The 17,158-nt window shown below is 47.5% G+C and overlaps 3 protein-coding genes across 3 annotated transcripts; all 3 read left to right on the plus strand.

Moving 5' to 3' along the window:
- Positions 1-731: 731 nt before the first annotated feature.
- On the plus strand, positions 732-2,037 carry LOC149353302 (uncharacterized). Its single transcript, XM_089577313.1, has one exon. The coding sequence runs from the start codon at positions 759-761 to the stop codon at positions 1,974-1,976; it is 1,218 nt and encodes a 405-aa protein (XP_089433439.1). The 5' UTR covers positions 732-758; the 3' UTR covers positions 1,977-2,037.
- A 5,974-nt stretch (positions 2,038-8,011) lies between these two features.
- On the plus strand, positions 8,012-8,955 carry LOC149353303 (SAP30-binding protein-like). The gene has a single exon (XM_089575798.1). It carries the CDS (start codon positions 8,074-8,076, stop codon positions 8,953-8,955), a length of 882 nt encoding a protein of 293 aa, XP_089431924.1. The 5' UTR covers positions 8,012-8,073.
- Positions 8,956-10,722: 1,767 nt separating this feature from the next.
- LOC149353304 (uncharacterized) lies at positions 10,723-12,281 on the plus strand. The gene is made up of 2 exons (XM_089577314.1): positions 10,723-11,130; positions 11,381-12,281. Exons 1-2 carry the CDS (start codon positions 10,750-10,752, stop codon positions 12,218-12,220), a joined length of 1,221 nt encoding a protein of 406 aa, XP_089433440.1. The 5' UTR covers positions 10,723-10,749; the 3' UTR covers positions 12,221-12,281.
- The last annotated feature ends 4,877 nt before the right edge of the window (positions 12,282-17,158 follow it).

Raw genomic sequence — 17,158 nt, forward strand, 5'->3', positions numbered from 1 at the left:
TTATTATTATTATTATTATTATTATTATTATTATTATGTTAAGCTCAAGCATGTTCGTGAATGTTATTAATCAAGCTTGTCTTCGAAAATAATTGCAGACTCCAAATGCTACTTGCAGATAAAAAAGAAGAAGCATTTACTTTTCATTGAAATTCGGAGCAACCTCTTCGTGCTCTCAGTTTTCGGGCTTTAATTCAATCGTTTGTAAGCAGTTTGATTAAACCATATAAAGCAATGTTATTAATCAAGCTTGTCTTCAAAAATAATTGCAGAACCCTAATGCTGTTTGCAGATGAAAAAGAAGAAGAATCACTTACTTTTCATTGAAATGTGTTTTCGGAGTGAAGTATCATGTGATCGCATTGTGCGCGATTGGTATGTAGTGTCACGTGATGCTGTGACGTGTGTGAATGGCAACGCGGAGAGGGGGAGCGTAGCACTTGTTAAGAAGTCAGCGAGCAGATCGCTCGTGCGTGTCTCTTAATCTGTACGGCCCAGCATGCCGAATAAACATGTTGCTTAGTCGCTCTGCCTCTGCTTCGTTCGCCGCGGCTACAACATAATTGGCGACGAGGATGGGATCCCGCTGGACTACGTGAAACGCATCGCGGCGTTCGTGATCCTGCTGGACTACGTAAAACGCATCGCGGCGTTCGTGATCCTGCGGGACTGCGTGAAACTCATCGCGGCGTTCGTGCAAGCACCGGCGTTCGTGGAAGCACCGGCGTTCGTGGAGAGCGTTCGGGCGAGGCACAGGGATGGCAACGCTTGGAAGTTTCGACCAGTTCGTCGAGGACGGAGACGAGGACTTTGGCTCCTACTTGGAAAGGTTCGAGCACTTCCTGAAGGCCACCCAGGTGAGCGACGACCTCAAGGTCTCGATGTTTATTACGGCAATAGGCAAGAGGGCTTACAAGACGCTGAAGACATTGCTAGAGCCTAAAACGCCAGAGGACAAGACTTATACGGAACTCGTAGAAGTGCTGCGAAGTCATTTCACACCGAAGCCCATGGTCATCGTAGAACGATTGAAGTTTAATCGGCGGTACCAGCATCAGGGAGAGTCCATAGCAGCATATGCAGTGGAGTTGAGGCGATTGGCAGCTTCATGCGAATTCGGAGAATTCCTCGATGAGGCTCTTCGAGACCGCTTTGTAGTGGGCCTCTGCGACAGCGCGACGCAAGCTGAGTTGCTGAAGAGAAGCAAGTTGACGTTTTCGGACGCCTGCGACGTTGCGAAAAGCATCGAGCTAGCGCGGAAGGAAAGTCGGGAATTTCAACCGACAGGGACGCATGGTACAGTCGACGCCGTACGTCATAAGCCAGGCGGTGGGAAACGCCAGCAGCAGCGTTCATCCGGTGCAGGACTAGCAAGGGACCGAGTGTCTGAATCGCCGGACTGTTTCCGGTGTGGCTCAGCGCACGAAGCATCGAACTGCAAATTTCGCAAGTATCGTTGTCGTGCATGCAAGCGTTACGGACACTTGGCGAAAATGTGCAAGTTCAAGTCTAGAGACGCGGCTAATTCGGTAGCTGTGGAGGACGTGGATTGTGACGAAGTGTTGTTGTACAATGTCTATGCTTGTGCGGAACGCCCAGGGAATTATGAAATCTGCCTTAAGGTAGCCAAGAAGAATGTTACCATGCAAATAGACACGGGTGCGTCTGTTTCCTTTGTGCCAGAAACGCTATACAGGAAATTCTGGCCCAGTCTACCTAAAGAGCCTTGCCACATAAAGCTGAGGACATACGGTGGGTCGCCGCTAACAGTCACAGGGAAGTTGACGGTTCCAGTCGAACATAATGGTCAGTGCAAGCAACTTCCGCTCATTATTGTTAAAACCCACAACAATAGCGACATTGCGTTGCTAGGGCGTGACTGGCTGGAGGCTCTTAAGCTAGACTGGTCAAGTGTGCATGGCGTGTGTTTAGACAAAGTTGCGGCGCTACTTGAGAAGTACGTAAAGGTGTTCTAGCCCACTCTGGGGCTGATCAAAGGTAGTCCAGTCAGGCTGGTTTTGAAGGAGGGGAGCAACCCCGTATTTTGCAAGGCGCGACAGGTGCCATTTCTTTGAGGGAAGCCGTGTCACTTGAATTGCAGTCTCTTGTGAACAGGGGAGTGTTAGTCCCTGTACAGAAAAGCGACTGGGCGACGCCCCTAGTTGTTGTGCCTAAGGCGAACAACAAGGTCAGAGTGTGTGGGGACTTCAAGGTTACATTGAATCCGTGCCTGCGAACTGACCATTATCCGCTTCCCGTGATGGAAGATTTGTTTGCAAAGTTGTCAGGATGCAAGTATTTCACAGTGCTTGATTTGTCGACAGCGTATCAGCAGCTGGAACTGCATCCGGAGGCACAATCAATGGTGGTTGTTAATACACACCTGGGGCTATTCAAGTACACGCGCTTGCCCTATGGCATTACAAGTGCACCTGCTATTTTCCAGTCTGTTATGGATGATGTGTTAAAAGGGCTTGAGCGGGTAAGCTGCTATTTGGATTTTTTATTTATTTGTTTATAGATACTGCGATCTTGTACAGATCATAGCAGGGTGGGACAAAACAAAATACAAGCATATAAACACACAAATTCACAACATTTACAGGCACTTTTCAAACAGAAGTAAAGAATTTTGATTAACAGTCTCGCTATTAAGTTTGTTCCAATCAGTAATTGTCCTAGGAAAAAAAAGAATATTTAAAGCAGTTATTTCGCGCGTTCAAAGGGGTGATTGTTAGTGCATGCCTTTGTCTCGTGTTATAACCTGAGGAGTAAGAAAAATAATTAGAGGTATCAACTTTATAATGTCCTTTTATAAGCTGGAAAAAAAACTTTAATCGACAAACACGATTGCGCTCAGTGACGGGGGGTAACCCACTTCGCCTCACGAGCTCACTTACAGATGCACGGCCATATGAGTTAAAAACAAATCTAGCTACTTTATGCTGTATTCGCTCTAATTTCTGAATGTTTGTTAACGTGAAAGGGTCCCAAATGATTACGGCATATTCTAGTAACGGACGGATGAGGGAATTGTACGCCAATAGACGAACACTAGGTGGGGATGACTTTAGGGAGCGCCTCAAGAAAAATAGTTTCCGCATTGAGTTTGCTTCTACAGCGTCTATGTGTTTTGACCACGAAAGGTTGTTAGTAATCCATAGGCCCAAATATTTATACTCTGTCACTTCTAATAATGATATGCTGTTAGTACCGTACACAAAATGAAGAGGCATTTTCTTGTTTGCAATTTTCATGAACACGGTTTTTTTCAAAATTAATGCACATCTGCCATTTGTTGCACCACGCAACCACCTTCGCTAGGTCATTATTTAGACGCACCTGGTCGTCAACTGAAGACACCATTTGATACAGGATACAGTCATCCGCGTACAGCCTCACGCGAACTGAAAGATCTGCCACAATGTCATTAATAAACAAAAGAAATAAGAGTGGTCCCAAAACAGATCCCTGGGGGACGCCAGACATAACCCGGACACTGCTAGAAGAAATATTGTTCAGAGTGACGAACTGACATCTGTTCGAGAGATAAGCTTTAATCCATGCAAGTATCCTCTCGTTTTTAATGTAATAACTTAATTTATGAATTAGTTTGTTATGTGACACCTTATCGAATGCTTTACGGAAATCCATGAATATTGCGTCTGTTTGTTTTCCCTGGTTAATCGACTGAGCAAAGTCATGCACAGTTTCAACTAACTGTGTACTTGTGGAAAACCCACGCCTGAAACCATGCTGAAAATCGGTAAGTACTTTGTGCTGTTCCAAGAAACCTAATATATGTTTATGAATTATATGTTCTAAAATATGTACTTATCGCGGGTTCTACATTTGACGAATGTTTTCATCGAGTGGAAAGGGTGTTGGCTCGTTTTCTAGAAAGAGGCATACGATTGCAAAAGGAAAAGTGTAAATTCTTTCAGACGTCTGTCTCTTACCTAGGCCACATTCTGGACGACAAGGGCGTTCGGCCATCAGATGAAAAGGTGAAATCGATAAAAGAGGCACCAAGTCCAAAGAATGCGGCACAGTTGCGAGCTTACCTGGGCTTGATTAACTTCTACGGGAAGTTTGTACCGAACATGTCAGCTAAGCTTAAGCCTCTGTACAATGCTCTAAAAAAAGAAAAGGGATTTCAGTGGTCACAGGAAGCTGAGCAAGCATTTCAACGCAGTAAGAGCTGGTTGACACAAAGCAATGTGCTGACATACTACGACCAGAAAAAGCCGATAGGACTAGTGTGCGACGCTTCGGCTTACGGCGTAGGAGCCATTCTTTTTCATAAGATTGGAAGCAACGAAAGGCCAATTGCATATGCTTCCAGAACGTTAAGTAAAGCAGAGCAGGGGTATGCTCACATCGAAAAAGAAGCCTTGGCTGTTGTTTTTGGGCTGAAAAAGTTCCACAAATATCTGTTCGGGCATCGCTTTGAGATTTACTCCGACCATCAGCCATTGGTAGGCTTGCTCGCTCGTGGTAAGCCCGTACCAGTGATGAGAGCAGCCCGCATGCAACGCTGGGCTTTACTGCTTGCAGCGTACGATTATCGTTGGGTTTACCGCAAAGGTCGAGAGGTGGGAAATGCTGACGGTTTTTCACGGTTACCACTTGCAAATCGCAATGATGTCTCTGATTATGCACATTTCTTTTCAGTTGTTGATGAAGTGCCATTGTCTGCTGTTGAAATTCAGAAGTGCACTCGAACTGACAGAGTATTGTCGAAAGTACTGTGTTATACGATGAGTGGTTGGCCGCCGCATGTTAAAGATGATGACCTAATGCCTTATTTCATTCGCCAACATGAGCTATCTGTAGATCAGCAGTGTGTTACATGGGGAAATCGAGTGATTATACCTCGTGGGTTGCGCAAACAGGTGTTGCATCTTTTGCACGAAGGACACCCCGGGATGACGCGCATGAAAATGCTCGCCCGTAGCTTTGTGTGGTGGCCTCAGCTCACGGAGGACATTGAGCATATTGTGAAAAGCTGTGACACGTGTCAGTTAACACAAAATGCTCCGCCACGTATTCCACTGCTAACTTGGGGTTGGCCAACTCACAGATGGCAAAGAATCCATCTGGACTTTGCTTTTACCGGTAACCAATGGCTCCTAGTCCTAGTGGATGTGCATTCCAAGTGGACAGAAGTGTTCGTCATGCCATCCACCTCTACCGAGAAGACCATCGAAAAGCTGCGGAGTGTCTTTGCGTCCTACGGCCTGCCGGAAGAAGTAGTTACGGACAATGGTCCACAGTTCTGTGCCAAGAATTTCGCAGACTTTCTCCGTAGGAATGGGGTGCGGCATACCAGGACGCCACCGTACCACCCCGCATCAAATGGAAGCGCAGAGCGGTACGTACAGACCATTAAGCGGTACCTTTTGCGACAGGTTCTCGACGAGAGAAGAACAGGGATCAAGAAAAACTTGCAACATCGGGTTGACCAATTTCTGTTCACGTACCGAAACACACCAACCGCAACCACGGGGCTGACACCCGCGGAATTGTTTCTGTCATGGAAGCCGCGCACACGCCTGACCTTTCTCCAACCGAACTTGGAAAAACGTATGGACGACAGGTTCTACCAGACGAAAGAGAAGGCTAACGAGAGAGGGCGGTCATGGAGATCATTTGAGGAAGGCGACCATGTGCTCGTGCAAGGACTACGTCCAGGGGAGGAAAAGTGGTTGCGAGGCGTTGTAAAACAGCGGTGCAGTGCATCCACCTACAATGTTAGAATAGGGCAGGAACAGAGGTTTGTGCATTCTGATAACCTACGTCCGTGTTCCTTTCAAAGTGTTGAATCCGGGCCAACTGTGTATCCTTCTGTGCCTAGTTCAGTGCCTGATTCTGTACCGGAAGAGTCGTCTACTAAGATTCCTTCCTTAGATACGTCTGAGCCACAGGATTCCTCAGCACCACAGCCTGCCCAAGCATCTACGTTGCCGGGACAGAACGCCAGCTCACCTGCAAGGTCCACGCTGCCTGCACCACCGCTCCGGGAGCATGTGCCACCTCCGGACACGCCACCTCTTCGGCGCAGTGCTCGTTCTCGGAAGCCTCCTGATCGTTATACCCCATAGAGCTGGTGTAAAACAGTTAGGGGGGAAGGGAATGAAGTATCATGTGATCGCATTGTGCGCGATTGGTATGTAGTGTCACGTGATGCTGTGACGTGTGTGAATGGCAACGCGGAGAGGGGGAGCGTAGCACTTGTTAAGAAGTCAGCGAGCAGATCGCTCGTGCGTGTCTCTTAATCTGTACGGCCCAGCATGCCGAATAAACATGTTGCTTAGTCGCTCTGCCTCTGCCCAGGAGGCTTCCGCGAACGAGCACTGCGCCGAAGAGGTGACGTGTCCGGAGGTGGCACATGCTCCCGGAGCGGTGGTGCAGGCAGCGTGGACCTTGCAGGTGAACTGGCGTTCTGTTCGGAGCAACCTTTTTTTGTTCTCAGTTTTTGGGTTTTAATTCAATCGTTTTTACGCAGTTGGATTAAAGCATCTGAAGCAATGTAGGGCTGGTACAATGGAACCATTCCATCCTGCCTTTTTTATTAAATTCTTACTCTGTCGCCTACGGCTGTGCCGGCCACACGAGCAGCAACACCACCATACTTAGGTTCCCAAGACGGGAAAGAGGGCTCGCTTTATTTTAACAGTCCATATACATTGCATGTTGCGAGATACAATGGCCAAGCGCAGGCTCCTCTACATCCCACTTCCTTTGGAATGTCTTCCACTCTCTGTTCAGACCACTTGTCTGAAATAATCATGTTGCATCAATTAGCGACGTGGACAACATGTCCTTGGGGGACGTAGTAGTCCCACTTGTGCAAATGGGCATCATGGATCACTATCATGTGGATTTGCTGATAAGCTGGAGCCCAGAGCTTCACATTCTGTGGACAATAGCGCTAGCTCGCTCGCTGCTATGCCAGTATCTTCCCGGTCCATGCTAGTCACCTATGGGACGTGCCCTGGCTGATAATCCACTGGCACTAGTGGCTGATACATTTTTTGCGATGGCAGGAGATGTCGATTTCCGCGCAGTTCTCTGCTATCCTCTTTTATGGCTAGTGGTGGCAGGGCAGGAAAAAAGAAAACAAGCCAAAAATTTCAGTATAACAGTTTTTTTTATCCAAGAGATGAAAAACAGGAAAAAAAACAGACATACTCTCGCGGGCCAGAAAATGTGGAATTGCGCAATTATTCCAGTAAATAATTCAACTGTGACGCACCGTTGTATCCAAAACAAAAACGCATATAAGTGCGCATCATCTAGTGTTATGTTTGAGTTCTAAAATAATTCTGCGTTCAGCCATTTCAGCCATGCTTACCTTTCAATTGGTGAGGAATGACTGGAAAACAAAAGTTGCGCAGTTCTGTGCTATATGAGAATGCGGCTGCATGCGGTGAACATTTTAAACCTCCATTTTCTTCTCTGCATCTTCCTTTTCCTGCAACCTGCATCTTCTTTTTCCTCGATACCGCTTATCGATGCTTAAAAAATTGCCTTCCTAAAAAGCACCTTTCACTGAGGTTTGGTCCTGGTAACCTTACAGTATCTATTTCTCTGAAAAAAATTCATAGCCGCTATGTAACGGTAAAGAAAAAATATGCGACTATATCAGAACAGTTTTCTGTATTACAACTTATGCAGGCACTACGTGAGAGTTGTTTTTGTTCATTTGCGATTTTTTCTACTCCTTCCCTCATCATCGTGTCCTAACCAATCGCCGAGAGTCGCCCGCTCAGCGAGTTCAATTAACGGCAGCTCGAATGCGTGCCTGAAATATAGCTATCTCTCCCATGCAGACGAATAGAGGGAGCCTCAAATGCAGGTTTGTGCCGACGCGTAAAGCTGCTAGGCAAGCCAATCCAGAACGGAATCTAGAATGCTGACGTGTTAGTGGCGTAGCGTGTTCTTTGGCCGCGACTTGGGCACGACGGTACATTGATTGAGCTTGGATTGCTTTTGCTGCTACGTGACTACCTACGTGATCTGCCCGTGAGTAATACTTCCCTGCAAAGTCTGGCTGCCTCCTGCCGCACCATGAACAGCGATTCCTTGACGAAGGCTACAGCACTGGAATCGCTGGTCGAGACATACACCGATTCGGACGAGGAGTTAGAACCAGAGCCCCAGAATACTGAGACGCCTTTGCCTGCGGAACCCGATGCCCTGAGCATTGAGAGCGGCTCGCAGGCCGGAGCACCGCTCGTCTCGTACGGAGTCGAAGACGACGACGCGGAGACTGGAGACGACGACAGTATGGATGATCAGCCTCAGGAGTCGGAGGACGGTGAGCACAGCCAGACAGTTCGGACGCGGCCCGAGTCTCCTGTATCCTTCCACCGCCGGCTGCAGGGCTTGTCGCAGAATGAAATCGTTTTGCCGCCGGAGCCTCCTGGACGCTGTGCGACGGCGTTGCAGCAGAAGATTGCGCGCCTCTACGAGCGCAAGGTTCGCACAGGAGTAGACATGAACGCTTCCATGCAGATGCGCAAGGACTTCCGGAACCCGAGCATGTACGAGAAGCTGGTCTCGTTCTGTGACATTGACGAATTTGGCACCAACTACCCTCCAGAGACGTCCGATCAGAGCAGCTGGGGCCCTGAGTCGTACTACGAGGAACTGTCGCGGTGCCAGAAGGAGGAGATGGAGAGGCGCCAACGCGAGAAGAAGACCAAGGTGGAGTTCCTCACGGGCGTCCGCAAGGACCCCAAGCATACCAGGAGCAAGTGGGACGTCGTTGAGCGGCAGCCCTTCCAGGGAATCCCGAGGCCCATGTCCACTACGACCGCTGCCTTAGGAGCTCCGATCGCGTTCGCGGGCACGTCCAAGTCAACTGCCATCTCGGCTCTCGGCACGCAGAACAAGAAGCCGTCCACTGTCAAGAAGCCCTGTAAAAGCAAGACGCATGGCCGCCGGTGAGCTGCGCAGGAGAGCGGCCTCTACACTGTTCTGTACGATTCAATAAAGGCTTCCACTGGACTTTTTCGCATCCCTTACTCACCGGCGACTTCACTTGCGTCGCTCTCATAATCACCGTTTTACTGCATCATAATCTTGCGACAGAATTGATCGGTGCTAACACCACACCAGCTTTCATCTCTCACTTGGGAACGCCCTTAGGTGCGCCCTTCAGATGATAACGCTTGTCATATAAACTATTTTACCCTGTGTCTTGCTCACGTCCATCGGGTCGATTGTCTCCTCAGTTGGTTCAAGGCAATATAAATGGAGGTAGCCTTGCGGAAACGTTTGTTAGAGCTTTCTCAACATCCACAGTACGTCATTATTTTATGGTCCTGGCGCTTGCGACCATTCGGGATCCTGTCATATGTAATTTAATAAACAAAATTTAACAGGAATGTGGGAAATAGTGGCTGAACCATCATAGGAAGCACGTGGGTGCTAAAGGATTTAGCTTCAAATGTTCATCAGACATGTCCTCCGTGCACTGGTGACCTATAGCAGAAATACATGTGGTACGGGGTGCTGGTGTACATAGGGTGTCTTCGCTCGTCACATAGTCCTCGAATCCCCTAACAGCCGTTTCCTCCGGCCGAAAGATTACAGAAAGGACAACCCAGCCATGCACTGCAAACACATAAGACATACACTCAAATCAAGTCATCTTAAGTCAGCCGTGTTGTCCCCCATAATCTGAAGCAAAGCTGAGCGGCTGTCATTCTGCTTACGTAAAAAGAAGTAAGAAAAATTCCGAAGCTATTACCTATGGTGCCAGTATTTTTTTTTATGTATGACAACTTGTCAACCCTGCATACCCACCCCCTTCATGTATTGTCCAAAATGGGATCTTCAAAGGAACAAAAAATTGTTATTATTACTATTATTATTATTATTATTATTATTATTATTATTGTTATTATTATTATTATTGTTATTATTATTATTATTATTATTATTATTATTATTATTATTATTATTATTATTATTATTATTATTATTATTATTATTATTATTATTATTATTATTATTATGTTAAGCTCAAGCATGTTCGTGAATGTTATTAATCAAGCTTGTCTTCGAAAATAATTGCAGACTCCAAATGCTACTTGCAGATAAAAAAGAAGAAGCATTTACTTTTCATTGAAATTCGGAGCAACCTCTTCGTGCTCTCAGTTTTCGGGCTTTAATTCAATCGTTTGTAAGCAGTTTGATTAAACCATATAAAGCAATGTTATTAATCAAGCTTGTCTTCAAAAATAATTGCAGAACCCTAATGCTGTTTGCAGATGAAAAAGAAGAAGAATCACTTACTTTTCATTGAAATGTGTTTTCGGAGTGAAGTATCATGTGATCGCATTGTGCGCGATTGGTATGTAGTGTCACGTGATGCTGTGACGTGTGTGAATGGCAACGCGGAGAGGGGGAGCGTAGCACTTGTTAAGAAGTCAGCGAGCAGATCGCTCGTGCGTGTCTCTTAATCTGTACGGCCCAGCATGCCGAATAAACATGTTGCTTAGTCGCTCTGCCTCTGCTTCGTTCGCCGCGGCTACAACATAATTGGCGACGAGGATGGGATCCCGCTGGACTACGTGAAACGCATCGCGGCGTTCGTGATCCTGCTGGACTACGTAAAACGCATCGCGGCGTTCGTGATCCTGCGGGACTGCGTGAAACTCATCGCGGCGTTCGTGCAAGCACCGGCGTTCGTGGAAGCACCGGCGTTCGTGGAGAGCGTTCGGGCGAGGCACAGGGATGGCAACGCTTGGAAGTTTCGACCAGTTCGTCGAGGACGGAGACGAGGACTTTGGCTCCTACTTGGAAAGGTTCGAGCACTTCCTGAAGGCCACCCAGGTGAGCGACGACCTCAAAGTCTCGATGTTTATTACGGCAATAGGCAAGAGGGCTTACAAGACGCTGAAGACATTGCTAGAGCCTAAAACGCCAGAGGACAAGACTTATACGGAACTCGTAGAAGTGCTGCGAAGTCATTTCACACCGAAGCCCATGGTCATCGTAGAACGATTGAAGTTTAATCGGCGGTACCAGCATCAGGGAGAGTCCATAGCAGCATATGCAGTGGAGTTGAGGCGATTGGCAGCTTCATGCGAATTCGGAGAATTCCTCGATGATTTTGTTTTTGTTTTTGTGGGGTTTAACGTCCCAAAGCGACTGAGGCTATGAGAGACGCCGTAGTGAAGGGCTCCGGAAATTTCGACCACCTGGGGTTCTTTAACGTGCACTGACATCGCACAGCACACGGGCCTCTAGAATTTCTCCTCCAAAGAAATTCTAGCCGCCGCGGCCGGGATCGAACCCGCGTCTTTTGGGCCAGCAGCCGAGCACCATAGCCACTGAGCCACCGCGGCGGCAATTCCTCGATGAGGCTCTTCGAGACCGCTTTGTAGTGGGCCTCTGCGACAGCGCGACGCAAGCTGAGTTGCTGAAGAGAAGCAAGTTGACGTTTTCGGACGCCTGCGACGTTGCGAAAAGCATCGAGCTAGCGCGGAAGGAAAGTCGGGAATTTCAACCGACAGGGACGCATGGTACAGTCGACGCCGTACGTCATAAGCCAGGCGGTGGGAAACGCCAGCAGCAGCGTTCATCCGGTGCAGGACTAGCAAGGGACCGAGTGTCTGAATCGCCGGACTGTTTCCGGTGTGGCTCAGCGCACGAAGCATCGAACTGCAAATTTCGCAAGTATCGTTGTCGTGCATGCAAGCGTTACGGACACTTGGCGAAAATGTGCAAGTTCAAGTCTAGAGACGCGGCTAATTCGGTAGCTGTGGAGGACGTGGATTGTGACGAAGTGTTGTTGTACAATGTCTATGCTTGTGCGGAACGCCCAGGGAATTATGAAATCTGCCTTAAGGTAGCCAAGAAGAATGTTACCATGCAAATAGACACGGGTGCGTCTGTTTCCTTTGTGCCAGAAACGCTATACAGGAAATTCTGGCCCAGTCTACCTAAAGAGCCTTGCCACATAAAGCTGAGGACATACGGTGGGTCGCCGCTAACAGTCACAGGGAAGTTGACGGTTCCAGTCGAACATAATGGTCAGTGCAAGCAACTTCCGCTCATTATTGTTAAAACCCACAACAATAGCGACATTGCGTTGCTAGGGCGTGACTGGCTGGAGGCTCTTAAGCTAGACTGGTCAAGTGTGCATGGCGTGTGTTTAGACAAAGTTGCGGCGCTACTTGAGAAGTACGTAAAGGTGTTCTAGCCCACTCTGGGGCTGATCAAAGGTAGTCCAGTCAGGCTGGTTTTGAAGGAGGGGAGCAACCCCGTATTTTGCAAGGCGCGACAGGTGCCATTTCTTTGAGGGAAGCCGTGTCACTTGAATTGCAGTCTCTTGTGAACAGGGGAGTGTTAGTCCCTGTACAGAAAAGCGACTGGGCGACGCCCCTAGTTGTTGTGCCTAAGGCGAACAACAAGGTCAGAGTGTGTGGGGACTTCAAGGTTACATTGAATCCGTGCCTGCGAACTGACCATTATCCGCTTCCCGTGATGGAAGATTTGTTTGCAAAGTTGTCAGGATGCAAGTATTTCACAGTGCTTGATTTGTCGACAGCGTATCAGCAGCTGGAACTGCATCCGGAGGCACAATCAATGGTGGTTGTTAATACACACCTGGGGCTATTCAAGTACACGCGCTTGCCCTATGGCATTACAAGTGCACCTGCTATTTTCCAGTCTGTTATGGATGATGTGTTAAAAGGGCTTGAGCGGGTAAGCTGCTATTTGGATTTTTTATTTATTTGTTTATAGATACTGCGATCTTGTACAGATCATAGCAGGGTGGGACAAAACAAAATACAAGCATATAAACACACAAATTCACAACATTTACAGGCACTTTTCAAACAGAAGTAAAGAATTTTGATTAACAGTCTCGCTATTAAGTTTGTTCCAATCAGTAATTGTCCTAGGAAAAAAAAGAATATTTAAAGCAGTTATTTCGCGCGTTCAAAGGGGTGATTGTTAGTGCATGCCTTTGTCTCGTGTTATAACCTGAGGAGTAAGAAAAATAATTAGAGGTATCAACTTTATAATGTCCTTTTATAAGCTGGAAAAAAAACTTTAATCGACAAACACGATTGCGCTCAGTGACGGGGGGTAACCCACTTCGCCTCACGAGCTCACTTACAGATGCACGGCCATATGAGTTAAAAACAAATCTAGCTACTTTATGCTGTATTCGCTCTAATTTCTGAATGTTTGTTAACGTGAAAGGGTCCCAAATGATTACGGCATATTCTAGTAACGGACGGATGAGGGAATTGTACGCCAATAGACGAACACTAGGTGGGGATGACTTTAGGGAGCGCCTCAAGAAAAATAGTTTCCGCATTGAGTTTGCTTCTACAGCGTCTATGTGTTTTGACCACGAAAGGTTGTTAGTAATCCATAGGCCCAAATATTTATACTCTGTCACTTCTAATAATGATATGCTGTTAGTACCGTACACAAAATGAAGAGGCATTTTCTTGTTTGCAATTTTCATGAACACGGTTTTTTTCAAAATTAATGCACATCTGCCATTTGTTGCACCACGCAACCACCTTCGCTAGGTCATTATTTAGACGCACCTGGTCGTCAACTGAAGACACCATTTGATACAGGATACAGTCATCCGCGTACAGCCTCACGCGAACTGAAAGATCTGCCACAATGTCATTAATAAACAAAAGAAATAAGAGTGGTCCCAAAACAGATCCCTGGGGGACGCCAGACATAACCCGGACACTGCTAGAAGAAATATTGTTCAGAGTGACGAACTGACATCTGTTCGAGAGATAAGCTTTAATCCATGCAAGTATCCTCTCGTTTTTAATGTAATAACTTAATTTATGAATTAGTTTGTTATGTGACACCTTATCGAATGCTTTACGGAAATCCATGAATATTGCGTCTGTTTGTTTTCCCTGGTTAATCGACTGAGCAAAGTCATGCACAGTTTCAACTAACTGTGTACTTGTGGAAAACCCACGCCTGAAACCATGCTGAAAATCGGTAAGTACTTTGTGCTGTTCCAAGAAACCTAATATATGTTTATGAATTATATGTTCTAAAATATGTACTTATCGCGGGTTCTACATTTGACGAATGTTTTCATCGAGTGGAAAGGGTGTTGGCTCGTTTTCTAGAAAGAGGCATACGATTGCAAAAGGAAAAGTGTAAATTCTTTCAGACGTCTGTCTCTTACCTAGGCCACATTCTGGACGACAAGGGCGGTCGGCCATCAGATGAAAAGGTGAAATCGATAAAAGAGGCACCAAGTCCAAAGAATGCGGCACAGTTGCGAGCTTACCTGGGCTTGATTAACTTCTACGGGAAGTTTGTACCGAACATGTCAGCTAAGCTTAAGCCTCTGTACAATGCTCTAAAAAAAGAAAAGGGATTTCAGTGGTCACAGGAAGCTGAGCAAGCATTTCAACGCAGTAAGAGCTGGTTGACACAAAGCAATGTGCTGACATACTACGACCAGAAAAAGCCGATAGGACTAGTGTGCGACGCTTCGGCTTACGGCGTAGGAGCCATTCTTTTTCATAAGATTGGAAGCAACGAAAGGCCAATTGCATATGCTTCCAGAACGTTAAGTAAAGCAGAGCAGGGGTATGCTCACATCGAAAAAGAAGCCTTGGCTGTTGTTTTTGGGCTGAAAAAGTTCCACAAATATCTGTTCGGGCATCGCTTTGAGATTTACTCCGACCATCAGCCATTGGTAGGCTTGCTCGCTCGTGGTAAGCCCGTACCAGTGATGAGAGCAGCCCGCATGCAACGCTGGGCTTTACTGCTTGCAGCGTACGATTATCGTTGGGTTTACCGCAAAGGTCGAGAGGTGGGAAATGCTGACGGTTTTTCACGGTTACCACTTGCAAATCGCAATGATGTCTCTGATTATGCACATTTCTTTTCAGTTGTTGATGAAGTGCCATTGTCTGCTGTTGAAATTCAGAAGTGCACTCGAACTGACAGAGTATTGTCGAAAGTACTGTGTTATACGATGAGTGGTTGGCCGCCGCATGTTAAAGATGATGACCTAATGCCTTATTTCATTCGCCAACATGAGCTATCTGTAGATCAGCAGTGTGTTACATGGGGAAATCGAGTGATTATACCTCGTGGGTTGCGCAAACAGGTGTTGCATCTTTTGCACGAAGGACACCCCGGGATGACGCGCATGAAAATGCTCGCCCGTAGCTTTGTGTGGTGGCCTCAGCTCACGGAGGACATTGAGCATATTGTGAAAAGCTGTGACACGTGTCAGTTAACACAAAATGCTCCGCCACGTATTCCACTGCTAACTTGGGGTTGGCCAACTCACAGATGGCAAAGAATCCATCTGGACTTTGCTTTTACCGGTAACCAATGGCTCCTAGTCCTAGTGGATGTGCATTCCAAGTGGACAGAAGTGTTCGTCATGCCATCCACCTCTACCGAGAAGACCATCGAAAAGCTGCGGAGTGTCTTTGCGTCCTACGGCCTGCCGGAAGAAGTAGTTACGGACAATGGTCCACAGTTCTGTGCCAAGAATTTCGCAGACTTTCTCCGTAGGAATGGGGTGCGGCATACCAGGACGCCACCGTACCACCCCGCATCAAATGGAAGCGCAGAGCGGTACGTACAGACCATTAAGCGGTACCTTTTGCGACAGGTTCTCGACGAGAGAAGAACAGGGATCAAGAAAAACTTGCAACATCGGGTTGACCAATTTCTGTTCACGTACCGAAACACACCAACCGCAACCACGGGGCTGACACCCGCGGAATTGTTTCTGTCATGGAAGCCGCGCACACGCCTGACCTTTCTCCAACCGAACTTGGAAAAACGTATGGACGACAGGTTCTACCAGACGAAAGAGAAGGCTAACGAGAGAGGGCGGTCATGGAGATCATTTGAGGAAGGCGACCATGTGCTCGTGCAAGGACTACGTCCAGGGGAGGAAAAGTGGTTGCGAGGCGTTGTAAAACAGCGGTGCAGTGCATCCACCTACAATGTTAGAATAGGGCAGGAACAGAGGTTTGTGCATTCTGATAACCTACGTCCGTGTTCCTTTCAAAGTGTTGAATCCGGGCCAACTGTGTATCCTTCTGTGCCTAGTTCAGTGCCTGATTCTGTACCGGAAGAGTCGTCTACTAAGATTCCTTCCTTAGATACGTCTGAGCCACAGGATTCCTCAGCACCACAGCCTGCCCAAGCATCTACGTTGCCGGGACAGAACGCCAGCTCACCTGCAAGGTCCACGCTGCCTGCACCACCGCTCCGGGAGCATGTGCCACCTCCGGACACGCCACCTCTTCGGCGCAGTGCTCGTTCTCGGAAGCCTCCTGATCGTTATACCCCATAGAGCTGGTGTAAAACAGTTAGGGGGGAAGGGAATGAAGTATCATGTGATCGCATTGTGCGCGATTGGTATGTAGTGTCACGTGATGCTGTGACGTGTGTGAATGGCAACGCGGAGAGGGGGAGCGTAGCACTTGTTAAGAAGTCAGCGAGCAGATCGCTCGTGCGTGTCTCTTAATCTGTACGGCCCAGCATGCCGAATAAACATGTTGCTTAGTCGCTCTGCCTCTGCCCAGGAGGCTTCCGCGAACGAGCACTGCGCCGAAGAGGTGACGTGTCCGGAGGTGGCACATGCTCCCGGAGCGGTGGTGCAGGCAGCGTGGACCTTGCAGGTGAACTGGCGTTCTGTTCGGAGCAACCTTTTTTTGTTCTCAGTTTTTGGGTTTTAATTCAATCGTTTTTACGCAGTTGGATTAAAGCATCTGAAGCAATGTAGGGCTGGTACAATGGAACCATTCCATCCTGCCTTTTTTATTAAATTCTTACTCTGTCGCCTACGGCTGTGCCGGCCACACGAGCAGCAACACCACCATACTTAGGTTCCCAAGACGGGAAAGAGGGCTCGCTTTATTTTAACAGTCCATATACATTGCATGTTGCGAGATACAATGGCCAAGCGCAGGCTCCTCTACATCCCACTTCCTTTGGAATGTCTTCCACTCTCTGTTCAGACCACTTGTCTGAAATAATCATGTTGCATCAATTAGCGACGTGGACAACATGTCCTTGGGGGACGTAGTAGTCCCACTTGTGCAAATGGGCATCATGGATCACTATCATGTGGATTTGCTGATAAGCTGGAGCCCAGAGCTTC

The sequence above is a fragment of the Amblyomma mixtum genome, chromosome 3 (assembly GCF_055824585.1).
Source record: "Amblyomma mixtum isolate Tamu chromosome 3, ASM5582458v1, whole genome shotgun sequence".
NCBI lineage: Eukaryota > Metazoa > Arthropoda > Arachnida > Ixodida > Ixodidae > Amblyomma > Amblyomma mixtum.

What these genes read in the sequence shown, in the direction of transcription:
- LOC149353303 (XM_089575798.1), top strand. Translation starts at nt 8,074, where the DNA reads ATGAACAGCGATTCCTTGACGAAGGCTACAGCACTGGAATCGCTGGTC.
- LOC149353302 (XM_089577313.1), top strand. Translation starts at nt 759, where the DNA reads ATGGCAACGCTTGGAAGTTTCGACCAGTTCGTCGAGGACGGAGACGAG.
- LOC149353304 (XM_089577314.1), top strand. Translation starts at nt 10,750, where the DNA reads ATGGCAACGCTTGGAAGTTTCGACCAGTTCGTCGAGGACGGAGACGAG. An exon ending in GAGAATTCCTCGATGATTTT is followed by an intron (nt 11,131 to 11,380) that starts GTTTTTGTTTTT and finishes TTCCTCGATGAG; the next exon opens with GCTCTTCGAGACCGCTTTGT.